This window comes from Plectropomus leopardus, chromosome 3 (genome assembly GCF_026936395.1).
Source record: "Plectropomus leopardus strain MGB_pleo_1.0 chromosome 3, ASM2693639v1, whole genome shotgun sequence".
Classification (NCBI taxonomy): domain Eukaryota; kingdom Metazoa; phylum Chordata; class Actinopteri; order Perciformes; family Serranidae; genus Plectropomus; species Plectropomus leopardus.
Genome location: NC_142178.1, coordinates 4807783 through 4821408, shown reverse-complemented (window position 1 = coordinate 4821408; position 13626 = coordinate 4807783). Strand labels below are relative to the sequence as shown.

At 39.8% G+C, this 13626-nt stretch overlaps 1 protein-coding gene across 11 annotated transcripts in view; it reads left to right on the top strand.

Annotated features, from left to right (window-relative positions):
- Positions 1-7018, top strand: part of slit2 (slit homolog 2 (Drosophila)) — a 129432-nt gene extending 122414 nt beyond the window's left edge. For 10 of the 11 annotated variants that reach the window (XM_088075403.1, XM_088075400.1, XM_042484929.2 and 7 more), the window contains 5 exons: positions 183-313; positions 414-568; positions 1891-2245; positions 3162-3376; positions 5213-7018. In XM_088075403.1, coding sequence (XP_087931529.1) covers positions 183-313; positions 414-568; positions 1891-2245; positions 3162-3376; positions 5213-5469 — 1113 coding nt within the window. In that variant the 3' untranslated portion in view covers positions 5470-7018. Of the gene's footprint in view, positions 1-182; positions 314-413; positions 569-1890; positions 2246-3161; positions 3377-3631; positions 3676-5212 lie in introns of all 11 variants that reach the window. The other variant, XM_088075406.1, reaches the window with a different exon arrangement.
- The last annotated feature ends 6608 nt before the right edge of the window (positions 7019-13626 follow it).

The window sequence follows — 13626 nt, the reverse complement described above, 5'->3', positions numbered from 1 at the left end:
AGCTGCCCTCAAGTGGCCAAATAATAGTTATATCAGGTTTGAATATATTTTGCTGATGATAACTAAAGTTTGAATGTGGGACATTTAGGTACTTGCAACAGAAGTAGTTTTACATTGTTGGTTTGTTACTTTTATTTACTTGAGATCATTGACACGAACATCCTGCTGGTTTTGTTTTTTAGATTGCCACAGATGAGGACAGTGGCGTGTTGTTGTATAAAGGGGACAATGATCACATCGCCATGGAGCTGTACAGGGGACGCCTCAGGGTCAGCTATGACACGGGATCTTACCCACCCTCTGCTATATACAGGTACATGCACATACAGGCAGAAGTGTCCAACTGCAACATTAACATGATGGATGATACAAATGTTCAGACGCAATCTCTCCACGCTCTCTCTCTCTCGCAGTGTGGAGACAGTGAATGATGGTAGCTTCCACGCTGTGGAGTTGGTAGCATCAGACCAAACTTTGTCTTTGTCCATCGACGGCGGGCCGCCCAAATCCATCAACTCCATCAGCAAACAGTCCACACTCAACATAGATTCTCCGCTTTACCTCGGAGGTAAGGAATGAGTGTTTAAATTTCTTGTGTGTGTGAGTGCTTAAGTGTATTCTTGTACTTAATACATTGTGAGGACGAAAAGATGTTTGTAGCCAACAGAGTGAGGACATTTTGGATAGAGTAGACATTTTTATTCCTCCTCACTTCTTCAAAGGCCTGTTGGATAGTTAAGGTAAGAACTGGGTGTAGGTCAGGTTTGAGGGTTAGGCATTTTGTTGTAATGGCTAAGGTTAGAGTAAGGGGTTAGGGAATGCTTTTTGTCAATAACAGTCCTCACAAAGATAGATGTGTGTGTTAATGACACATGATAGATACATTTTTCCACCACAGGTCAAAATATTTTTTAAGTAATGCCTTTTACATTTTGTGTGGCAATTATAATGACGGGAAATAAGGCAGACCCCCCCAAAAAACTAATTGTTTTTTATTTTTAAAAAAAGGCAGAGATAGACTAATTTAAAATCCCTGGCACAAAATGTCAAACCACAAGTAGTCTTGTTCTGCATTTTGGTCCTGACTTGACATTTGAACCCCACAAAAATCAGCGAAAGTACTTCGATTTGTTTTAGGAGTTTTGCCAAAGTACAGCCATTTGTCTCACAAAAAGGTACTGAGAAACTACTGCAGCATTTTGTCACTGGCTGGCTTAAATACTTTTCTCTTTACAAGAGAACCCAAGAAAAAGATGAACTGCAGATAAAATCATGCAGCCAGATGATAGATTCATCCCAACAGTTATCATTTACAAACAAAATCCTAACACGCCACGCTGGACTGTCTTTGTGAGGAAGGAGCTGAGCCAGAGGGCAAAGCTTTTGATTTACCCCTCCATCTACGTTCCAACTCTTAACTATAGTCATGAGCTTTGGGTAGTGACCTAAAGAATGAGATTGCAGATACAAGCAGCCAAACTGAGTTTCCTCTGTAGGGTGTCTGGGCTCAGCCTTAGAGACAGGGTGAGGAGCTCAGACATTTGGAGGGAGCCCAGAGTGGAGCTACTGCTCCTTCACTTAAAAAGCCAGTTTAGGTGATTCGGGCGCTGGGGCGCTTCCCCTTAAGCATGTTCTGGGGGACGTCTGAAGTACTCTGCTCATCCTTCTGTCCCTGCGGCCGGCTAGGAAGACAATGGATGGGCAGATGGCCAGACGGACTAGACTTTCTATTTAATCTACTATCCTCTCATGTGTGAAACACACATTGCAATCTTGCACAAAAATCACTATATAAAGAAAATGGGATTTGATTTTCATTTACTTTGTGCACACAAATAAGCTTAGATATGTGCCTCTGCAAGTTGATGCTCTAATCCTGCCTTCCTCCAGGTATGCCAGAACGTGCCTCTGCATCTGGGGGTCTCTCGTCCCTGCAGCATAGCTCAGGTGGACGCAACGGCACCAGCTTCCACGGCTGCCTCCGTAACTTGTACGTCAACGGAAAACTCCAAGACCTGGGGGCCGGGCTGGGGATGGGGACTACGGGCTCTGGGACTGCACAGAGCACCACCAGACAGTGGCTGGGCCACGGGGTGGAGCCAGGCTGCCAGCCTTGTCAGAGAGGCGCCTGTGTCCAAGGTGACTGCCACCCCACAGGGCATCGTGGCTTCACCTGCACCTGCCACCCGGGCTGGACGGGGACGCTGTGTGACCAGCAAGTCAACAACCCCTGTGACGGAAACAAGTGAGTGTTTTTTGTGCCTCTAGGGTAGCGATAGCCATCACTTTAGGCATTGGTAAATTGTCCATCTGTCTGTCCATTCCATTCTCGAGAAGGTTATCTCAAGAACGCCTTGAGGAAATTTCCTCAAACTAGGTGCAATTGTCTACTTGTTCTCAACAATGAACTTAGTAGATTTTGGTGGTCGTAGGTTAAGGGTCAAGGTCACTGTGGCCACATCTGTCTCATTCATGTGGACACGATACATCAAAAACATTTCAAAACATTCAATTGGACTCAACAATGAAGTGATTAGCCTTTGGTGGTAAAAGGTCAAGGTCACTGTGACCTTGCGCCCATCTCATTTTTTTGAGCTTTATATTTTAAGAATGCTTCAAGGTAGTTTCCTCAAATTTGGCACAAACTTCCATTTGGACTTAAGAATAAGCTGATAGGAATTTGATAGTCACAGGTCACTCTGACCTCACCCAATATGTTTTTGGTCATAACTTGAATTTATACACTAGTTGTGAAAAAAATGTACACAAATGTCTAATAGGATATAATAAGGAAGTTCTGAAATATAAAAAAAAATATATAGGTCAAAGGTCAACTTCACTGTTAAATCATAAGGTTCTACAAAAATACTTTTCCAGACATTATTCAGCATCATAACTCAGGAACAGAAGGGGAGACGTGGTCAGATACTGAACTGGTGACACTAATCTTGGGTGTCCACCTTGAATCGGTGCTGGTTGATGTTCTGTGCTGCTGTGGGGAGGATGTGTTTGAAGCATCAGTGTTTTCACAGACATTGATGTAAGCTGTATGTGCAACTTGACTGGTTCATGGAGGCACACAAGCACAACATGGTAATTCTAGTTGTTTTAATGTGTCTACATCTTCATCTTCTTTGTCTCTCTCTCTCCTCCATCCTCAGGTGTATCCACGGTACCTGCCTTCCAATCAACTCCTACTCGTACTCCTGTCGCTGCCAGCCTGGTTTCGCTGGCGTACTCTGTGATGAGCAGGACCAGGATGCAGCTAACCCCTGCAGTCTGTCTCGCTGTAAACATGGCAAATGTAGAGTGTCAGGCCTGGGCAAAGCATACTGCGAGTGCAACAGCGGATATACAGGGGATGCATGTGACAGAGGTGAGAAAAACATGTTTACAGGAGATGCACACGTATTCTGGATGTGCCTGTATATTAATTGTCTGTGTTGACTGTAAATTGGCTACTTACATTCTTTTAAAGATAATATCTTTGAGTACAAGCCTTTGAAAGCATGTTTCTCTTAGCAGCACCTCTACTAAGCTTCTGCTCTGTTGTCCGTGCTTGTTTGAGTGTATCTAACAGTGTTTAATGTCTCTGCATTAACGCATCTAACCCACTGCTTTTTCAACTCAGCATTTCCTGAGCTTCCTCTTAATCCCTCGCGGGGGACTACTCAGGTGAGACTGCCTGGTCACATCTTACTCCCACCCTATTTAGTATTAAAATATTTGAAAGGTAACCAGGTCCTGTTCTTGATTCATATGTGTTTCATATAGTTTCAGCAGTCATTATTTTGTATGTCAGAGTTTGGTTTTTTTTTGATACGGTAGCTGTTTTGTAGTGGCCTGACTTTTTCAGAATTCTCATAAAGTTGTACTGATTATTAAAATTTTGTTGTTTAGTACTAGCAAATTTTTCACAATAGAGTGATGCAGGTATGACTTTTTGTAGACTGATGCAAAAGTTGGCATCACCCTGGTTCCCTTTTCCAAAACCGATGGGATTTTTCCACTTGGTTTTTGATTACTGTAGAAAATAAGCTATGTGGTAAACAAATATTTATGATAATTACAAGTTTTGTTCAGCAAGATAAGATTCACAAATAGTAATTTTTGGAGCTGAAATGCAATCACCAAAAGTAAAAACTTAACATTAGGCTATAAACCAATTATACTACAGTCACATGACTTTAACGTCACCACCACAACAAGGCTGAAAAGCCGTGTTCAGCCTGATGATGTGCTGTTGTATCATTTAGTCAATTGTTTGCAACATGAAAAAACCTTCAAAGTTCACAAGAGTGTATTTTCTGATATACTTCATGTCATAGGTCAAAACCTAAAAATCTCTTAAGCTAGTGTTAACCACAGTCCTTATTTCATATTTTTAACCAAAACTCCTTTCTGAACCCCATTGACTTAGAGAAGTTGGAACCAGAAGTGCTAAAATGCTAACTCATTTCAGGGACTCATTCCTGCACCACTCAATATTTTTGTTTATTGAAATTTTTGCAGTATATCATACTTCACCTTTACACATTTTAAAATCCTCCATCTTGTCCTCTCTACAGTCCACTGATTTGTTGAGCTACTGTTTAGCTGTTTTTCACCATTAAGATCACTTTTGTCGTTAGGTAGGTTTCCATTAATTTGCGAATTGCGACTATTACATACGACTAATGTCATGTAATGTCAATTATTAAAAAACTTCCATTTATCGCAAAAAAGTTTTTGCGTTCGCATGAGGTGGTATATCAGGTGATTCGCAAAAGCTATATTTCGCAAAAATGTAATGAAAACACTTTTTTCACTTTTATAAGTCACATGATGCTATGGCTATGAGCTTGTCGGTAGGAATTGGCTCCCTCGGGCATGATGCAGGAGGCTTTGTGAAATTGTAGACCATAACCTTCCAGAAAGCCCTCATAAGTGGCCGCTTCCATGCATCAGGGGCTTGCCTTTTCCATAACACGCCTACGTTGACTTCTGCAATAGAAATAAACCAGCTTTTTGGAATGTTGTCGCTAGATGAGAAGTCGCAAAACAACACTCAGTGGAAATGTAGTCATCTCACAATTGTGTTCTATTGACATTTGGAAATATCCCTTAATTTTTACACAAATCTGTAATGGAAACCCACCTACTGTGACATTGTCGCTTCAAAGCTAAGTGTGGAGAACTTACTTACCTTTCTGTTCTCTCCTCATGCCTGCAGAGGTGGCCTGCAGAGGGGAACGGGTCCGAGATGTCTACCAGAGACAGCAAGGCTACGCGGCGTGCCAAACCCAGGAGAAGGTCTCCCGCCTAGAGTGTCGGGGCAGCTGCCCAGGGGGGGCAGAAGGACAGGGCACCTGCTGCACCCCCCTCCGCAGCAAACGCAGGAAATACACCTTCCAGTGCACTGATGGCTCTTCTTTTGTCCAGGAAGTGGAGAAAGTGGTCAAGTGTGGCTGTACAAAGTGTTCCTCGTAAAAAAAAAAAAAAAAAGAGAAAAAAAAACATCAATAAAAAAGAGACAACACCCTTGGCAGATTCCTTCCCCTCCAGATATGTTTTACTTGACCCCCATCCCCTTTGTCCAAGATCCTGATTCCTCCTGAAACAAAACCCATCACCCTTCACAGTCCCTTCCCCCACCATCCCTGTTTTTTTTTTAAAAACCCATAAAAAAGGCAAAAAAATAAGAGAAGCAACTAAAAAAAGAGTTTCTTTTTTGTCAGTGCTGGACTGATGATTGATGCTTCCTCGGTGGGGATGTTGAATTGTATTGTAAAGTATAAAAACAGACTTATTTTTTATTATGAAGTGGAGAAAAAGACAAAAAAAAAAAAACACAAGAGTTGACTTTTTCCTTACTTCTTTTTCGTTGGTCATGATGACTCCAATGGTGTGCCACACTGTCTCTTCCCCTGGAGGACTGGCCGGTCACTGACGGCTGACCGCTTCCTGTAGACTTCCTGCTTCCTGTCTGTGAGTTGTGCATTTTAGGAGTAACCTTAACTGGTAGTACCACAGACTCACCACTAGGAGGAGCTGCGTTGCGGCATGGGAGCCAGCGGGCAGTGATAGATCCCCCTACGACACAAAAAAACACCACTGTAGTCTGCAGACTCCCTCAACAGACCTCCTGAACCCTCTGAGACTGTGTGCACGATCCTACACACAGCAAACTCGTGGTGTTTTTTACAGCTACTGAACAACACACACACATCCAAACGCTCTCACCTGTAGAAGAGTTACACATAAATACCTGCCAGGTTAAATACTCTGTTTATCTACCCCCCCAGTCATGAATGACAAGTATTTATTGTATCATAAATACCTGTACTTATTCAGTAGATCCCCTATGTATCAATCTGATTCTTTTAATATATATTAATTTATATTTGTCCTTATTTTTGTATTAAAAAGACATAATCTGTCAAGATAGCTGAACTAACAAAATGGTGTCCTTTATTTTGGTTGAAGAGAAGTTGTTTTTTTGATCACTGAAACTATTGTGCTTGCCAGAGACCTTAGTTACATTTTAATCTGCAAATGTGACGTGAAGACATTGTATATTTTTGTCGCGTTTCCTGAGAGTTTGTACTGTGCCATTACCAGAAGGTCTTTATATTAGAGTATAAATGTATAGATAATTTCCCTACCTATGTATTTCACACACAGATCTTGTGAGTAGCATTGACCCTAGAGGATGCTTAGAACTGTTTTTACCTTTTTAACAAATTTATGCTTAAAGAATACTGTGACTTTTTCTAAATGAAACTACTTTGTTAGCCCCTTGGTCTCCGATGTTAACATGTTGCTGCTAAGTTTTTGTACCGTAGACTTGGATCCTGATCTGTATGTTATATAGAACTTCCTGCTCCTACTGTACGGGGGCGCCTTGTGTAACAGATAAATACGTCCCCCCACCTCTACACATGTGCATTGTGCTTTATATTCCCCCTCCTCTCCATCCCCAGACTAATGTCAGTTCCCTGACTGATGTTTGTTTATTAAACACAATATTTACCTCAAACTTCTCACTTTTGCGTTTTTTTGTAACGCCAAGAGGTACAAGTCAGAAATTTCCCCCTCAACATACTGGAGAAAATGTTAAGCACAATAATCTCCGTTATTTTTTAAAGATACTTTGCATAAAATGGAGAATACAGAAGGGTCTAACCTCATCTTTACATCTTTTAATCCCCTAATTGTCTTTAAACCCTCTTTTAAACATAGAAAATTACTGGAATAACCTTTCAGAGACCACTAGTGATTTTCACTATTTTATACTTGCTCTACATTCAGGACATTCTCGACACATTTTCTCTTGACACATGGCATGGCAGTGATGGAGAAGATGGGGCAAGAGGCAGTCCAGCAGATGGTGATAATATAACACTTTGGGTTCACAAGTGTTATAAAAAGTCAACAGGGGGTTGTTCAATCTCACCCATCCTGTTCACAGGAGCCTCACAGCAATCATCGGTGCAAGATAGGTGGTCTGAGGAGTCAGATCTGGCTCCGGACAGCATCTTCCAGCCATAAGAAGCTACATGAACAATATCACAACATTCCTAAAAACAGATGCTTGCACAACATGACTGTTCGAGAGACTGGAGGAGCTCCTCAGCTGGGTGAGGATAAAAATGGGTCCAGGAACAATAACATCACCTTCTCTGTTGATGGAGAGAAGATCCAATATGAAGATCCCAGCAGAGCAGCCAGTGAGAAGCCTTGGGGAGGCTTTATATTGCTGAGCTCTCAGATAAGCACATGGCTCACTCTGTCATGTTGCAGCTGTCAGAAGGCCTGATGAAGATAGACCAAAGCCATCTCCCAGGGAAGTTCAAGTTAATCAATCCTTCCTTTACCAGCCTACCACGCTGCCTCTCAAATGCTGCCCTGTTTGGAAAGAACACACTCGAGCTACCACTGACGTCGGGCAACGTAGGCTACAAGCTGGAAAAGGTGAGGCTCTTGTTCGAGCTGAGAGACTTGACCAATCCAGTCATACAACAAGCCAAGGAGTCAGTGCCAACAGGGCACACATGCAGTTGGCCAGGCTATCAGTCAGCTGCAACATCACAACATAGTCAGGTGGCTGCAGCAGGGCAAGGCAGGCCTGAGGTGGAGACCAGCCCCCAAGATGTAGTCAAAAGCCTCAAAGTGGGAAAGAAAAGAACTGGTGGTCTCAAAAGTCATCAGAATGGAGGATGAGACACTAAAGATCAGAGCTGTGAGCAAGCAGCAGGGAGGCAGTCAACAGGACCATAACATGGGCTGACATGGAAGATCCCATAGGCAAGACTGACCTTTCTCATCAGGTCCACACATGACATCCTTCCAAGCCCCCAAAATGTACATCTCTGGTATGGCTCGGACACAAACTGCAGCCCCTGTGATGTCCAAAATCCCAACTTGCAGTACATTCTTAATGGCTGCAAATCATCTTTGACCCAGGGCCGGTACAGATGGGGCCATGACCAAGTGCACTGAAAACTCGCAGAGGTGATGGAAGAACGAAGGCTTGAAGTCAACAGAACCAGCCCGTCAATCCTCAAAACCGCAGGTACACTTCATCAAGCAAAACCTGCAAAAGCAAACCCTGAAAACCTGCCAGTCACTGGGTCCAAGCAAAAGAAGGCAGTCAGGGAACTGGCTGAGGAGGCAGACAGTTGGAGCTTCTGGTTGTGGCTCAGAAGAGGAGACCCTAAGTGGGCAAATAAAAGAAGTTTAAAAAATGAAATTAAATTTGTCCTTGGTCTTGCCACATCTTTGGAGATGAAGGATGAGTTGATTTAAAACAGCAGCTACTATGATCGTTCCATTCAGTTGCTTGGTGATGTTGCTAGTATACTATGTCGTCAAAAATCATGAAAAACCGTCATGGTATAATATGTCCTCAAAAATCATGAAGAAACAACAGAGTATAATATGTATTCAAAAATCATGAAAAAAATGATATAGTATGTCGTCAAAAATCTGACAAGAACATCATGCTGTTGTATGGCAAAGCATTTTTTTTACCAAACTCAACAAAGTCAACAAAAATCTGACCAAAACGTCATAGTATAGTTTGTCACCAAACATCTGACCAGAACGTCATAGTGTAGAATATAGTCAAAAATCTGACCAGCTGTACATGCTGTACTATGACTTTTTTCAGTATTTGGAGGGATCACTTTTTTGGCCATTTTTTCAGCATGCTATAGTATGGCGTTTTTCAGCATACTATACTTTGGCTTTAAAACACTCAAAATATTGACTTTTATATATTTTTCAACATGCCATTCTATAAACTGCTTAAACATGCTATACTATGACTCTTTTTTGACATATGAAAACACAACTTTTTCGACATAGTATGTCGTCAAAAATTTGACCAAAAGTATAGTATGTCATCAAAAAACTGACCTAAATGTCATAGTACAGCATGTTGTCAAAAATCTGACCAGAAAGTCATAGTATTGTATGTTGTCAAAATTCTGACCAGAACGTCATGACATAGTATGTCGACAAAAAATCTGACCAAAACTTCACAGTATAGTATGTCGTGAAAAATCTGACCAAAACGGAAGAAGGTGATGTTAACTGAAAAGGTTAAAATAATAAATGTTTAATATGAGGCATAAAATGTAGAAAGAAACTGAGAGGCATAAATGTTGCAGTTGACAAAAAAGGACAGGAGAACTACTACTATTATTAATAATAATAGCTGTTGTCATGGAAGTATAAGAAATAGCAGTACATCTATCAATACAACTAGTAGTTATAGTACAAGAAGCAGCAGTAGTATCGCTATTAGTGATTGCAGTAGTAGTAGTAGAGGTAGGTGTATTAATAGTGGCAATAGTTCCTGTACACAAGTACTAGTATTAGCAGTAATGGTAGTAATAACAGGGGTAGTAGTAGATGTAGTAGTAGTAATTGCAGTAGCAGGAGTAGAATTAGTTGTTGTGTAACTACTTCTAGTACTAGTAGTAGCAGCAGGAGTTGTAGTAGAAATAGAAGTGGTTGAAGTAGCAGTAGTTGTTTTTGTTCGAGTAGTGGTAGCAGAAGAGGTAACAGTACTTCTATTAATACTAGGAGTGGTAGAAGTAGTTGTAGTAGTAATAGCAGTACCAGGAGAATAAGTAGATGTCCTAGTAGTAGTAGTAATAGTAATAGCAGTAGTTGTAGTAGAAATAGTGGTAGTAGAAGGTGTTGTAGTAGTACTACTAAAGTAGTGGCAGCAGTAGTAGTATAAGTAGTTGTATTAGTACTACTAGTAGTAGCAATGATAGTAATAGTAGATCTAGTTGTAGTAGTAGTTGTAGTAATAGTAGTAGCAGTAGTTGTTGCTGTAATACCACAGAAACAAACAGGAGCTGATGGAGGTCTGACCTGCCAATCAGAAGCACCTGTGTGTCTGTCTTAAAGTGATGAGTCATTGTCAGATCTGATAAAACACAGAGAAATACTGCTTGAAAAACGCATGCTACAGCAAAAACACTCAGTTAGTTGTTGAAATGTTGGAACTGTGAGCACCATGAGATGTTACTGAAGAGATCGAGATGTCAAATGTATGGATGAAGTGAAAAATGACTGAGAAAATCCCGTTTCAAAAAGTCCTTCCATCTGGGTTTTGCTCAAACTTGATGAGAGAAATTAACATTGCAGCAAATGGGAAGAAGAGCCCATTATAAACTCAGAAAACATCTAAAAACAGTTTAAAACCTAACCTGCAAATTTACAAAAACCATACAAGAGGTCAAAGAGCTGAATCATAGCTGAATATTTTGAGGTCTTGTGACCCATTTAGAGTTGAAATGGAGTCTCTAGCTGAAAGTATGTGGAAGCAATTACATTTCGAAAAAGGAGTGGGTTGAAGAGTTTCCCCATTTGTTTGAAAGGTAGCAAAAAAGTTGAAAAAAGCTGAATATTAAAAAAAGTATAAATAGTTGAAATGAGAATCATAGCAGGAATGTTCTGAAAGAGCTGACTATTTTGTTGAATTGTGTCAATAGCTGAAAGTATGTAGAAGAAGTTACATGCCAAAAAATGTTTGGAAGAAAATTGAAGTAAGTTGCGGGATAAAGAAACAGGATAACAATAGTGTGGCTATTGAAGTATCCACACAAACAAAGAAAAGGATAACAATAGTGTGGCTGCTGAAGCATCTATACGAAATATGTGGAGTAAGTCATTCTGATAGGGACAAATGTCTATCAGAATGGCCTTCCACCTCTCGAGAAAAGAGTTCAATGATGATTTGGTCATGTCATATCCCCTTCTCTACCCCTACTTTTCTTTCTCTCTGTCTAAATGTCCTATTAATAAAAGGGAAACTGCCCCAAAAAATGATCTTAAAATAAAAATAAAACATTTTTAAAAGTTGATAAAAAATTATAATTTAGTTTCGTATGTGAACAAATGCCATATTATGGCATGTGGGAAAAAAGTAATTGTTCCAGATGTCAATAAAAAAAATTAGATGAATATTACAGTGTAGAACTTCAAAAGAATGGTCCAAAAAGTCAACATTTAAAATGTTGAAAAAACTCATACTATAGTATGTCAAAAAATGCCATGCTATAACACGCAGTAAAACTGGTCAAAAAAGTAATTGTTCCAGATGCCGATAAAACTTATGGTACAGCATTTTGAAGATGTTTATGGTGTAGAATTTCAAAAGAACAGTCCAAAAAGTCAACATTTAAAATGCTGAAAAGTGGCTAACTATAGTAGGGTTAGTGTTTGAGGTTGGGGTCAGGGTCACAGTTGGGGCTAAAGTTAGGGTTAGGGTTAGGAACTAATCGTTCTAAATGTCAAAACAATTCATAGTATAGCATTTTGAAGAACATTTTGAGGTTTTTGTGTAGAATTTCAAAAGAACAGTCCATAAAGTCATCATTTAAAATGCTGAAAAGTATAGCATGTATGTAAAAACTTATAGTATATCATAAAGAATCATGAGAAAAGGTCATAGTATAGTATGTTGTCAAAAACCATGAAAAATAGTCATAGTATATTATGTTGTCATTAATCATGAAAAAATGACATACCATAGTATATTGTCAAAATCATGTAAAAATGTCACAGTATCATAAATCATGAATACGTTATAGTAAAGTATTTCCTCAAAAATCATGACAAAACATCTCAGTATAGTATGTCGTCAAAAGCCATAAAAAAACGACATGACAAACGCCATAGTAAAGTATGTCATGAAAAATCATGAAAAAACGACATAGTATGGTATGTCTTCAAAAATCATACCAAAGCAATATAGTTTAGTATGTTGTAAAAATCCATGAAAAAACATGATAGTAGCATATGTCATCAAAAATCATGAAAAACGACAGTATAGAATGTCTTCAAAATATCATGAAAAAACCTGATAGTATAATGTGTCAACAGGTTTTTTTTATGAAAAGGTCATAGTATAATGTCATAAATAATCATGAAAAACGTCATAGTATAGTGCGTCGTCAAATCATGAAAAAATGTTATAGTATAGCATGTCCCTAAAAATTATGAAAAAAATGTCACAGTATGGTATGTCATCAAAAATTATCAAAAATCTCATAGTATAGCATGTTGTCAAAAATCATGAAAAACATCATTGTATAGTATGTCGTCCAAAATCATGAAAAAATATCATATTATAGTATGGTAAAATATGTCATCCAAAATAGCATAAAAGTGTATGTACAATATGTGTACCAAAGAAGCAAAAAAAGTCATAGTATAGTATGTTGTACAACACAGCATCAAAAGGCATAGTATAGTTTGTCATCCAAGTCAAGTCAAGGCAAGTCAATATAATTTATAGAGCCCATTATCACAAAACATGGTTTGCCTCAGAGGGCTTTACAGTGTACGACATCCCTCTGCCCTTAGACCCTCACATCACCCAAGGAAAAACTCCCGAAAAAGAACCCCTGAAAGGGGAAAAAAAAAGGAAGAAACCTCAGGAAGAGCGGTAGAGGATGATGAGGAATCCCTCTTCCAGGACGGACAGACGAGTAATAGATGTCATAAATAACAAATTAAATACAATCATGGCAAAAAAGGAAAGAGAAAGAGAGAGGGGGAGAGAGGCACAGCAATAATAGAAACAGATGCATGTCATATTACAATAACGGTAGGTGTGAAATTATTAATTGCACTCTATGATGATGTTGAGAGAGATGATAACAGTCTCATGTATATGCTGATAAGGAGGTGTCCAAAGGCAAGATCACGACATCGGCGCAATCAAGACCAAGACCACAATCAGGGCGAGCGGGGGGCACAGTATCAGTACAGCCACAGCACGAGCACAACCAAAGGCAGGGTCGCAGCATCAGCACAGCTATCACCACGGTCAGGCACAGTCAAGGTTACAGCCAGGATCCAGGAAAACTAGGAAACAAGGGAGCAGGAATGCTCCCGAGAGGCAACAGGATTAGTGTAGTGCAATTCAACAGACCCAAGGTGGTGAGCAGTAAAAAGGATAAGCACTCAATGAGGATCCTAGAGTCACTGATCAGCAATTAGGACTTAAATATGAATGCCAGAGAGCAGTAATAGAAAAGAAAGAAAGAGAGAGGAAGCAGAGTCAAAATCGAACAAAAAAGTCATAGAGTAGAATGTTATCCAAAATAGCATAACAACAGC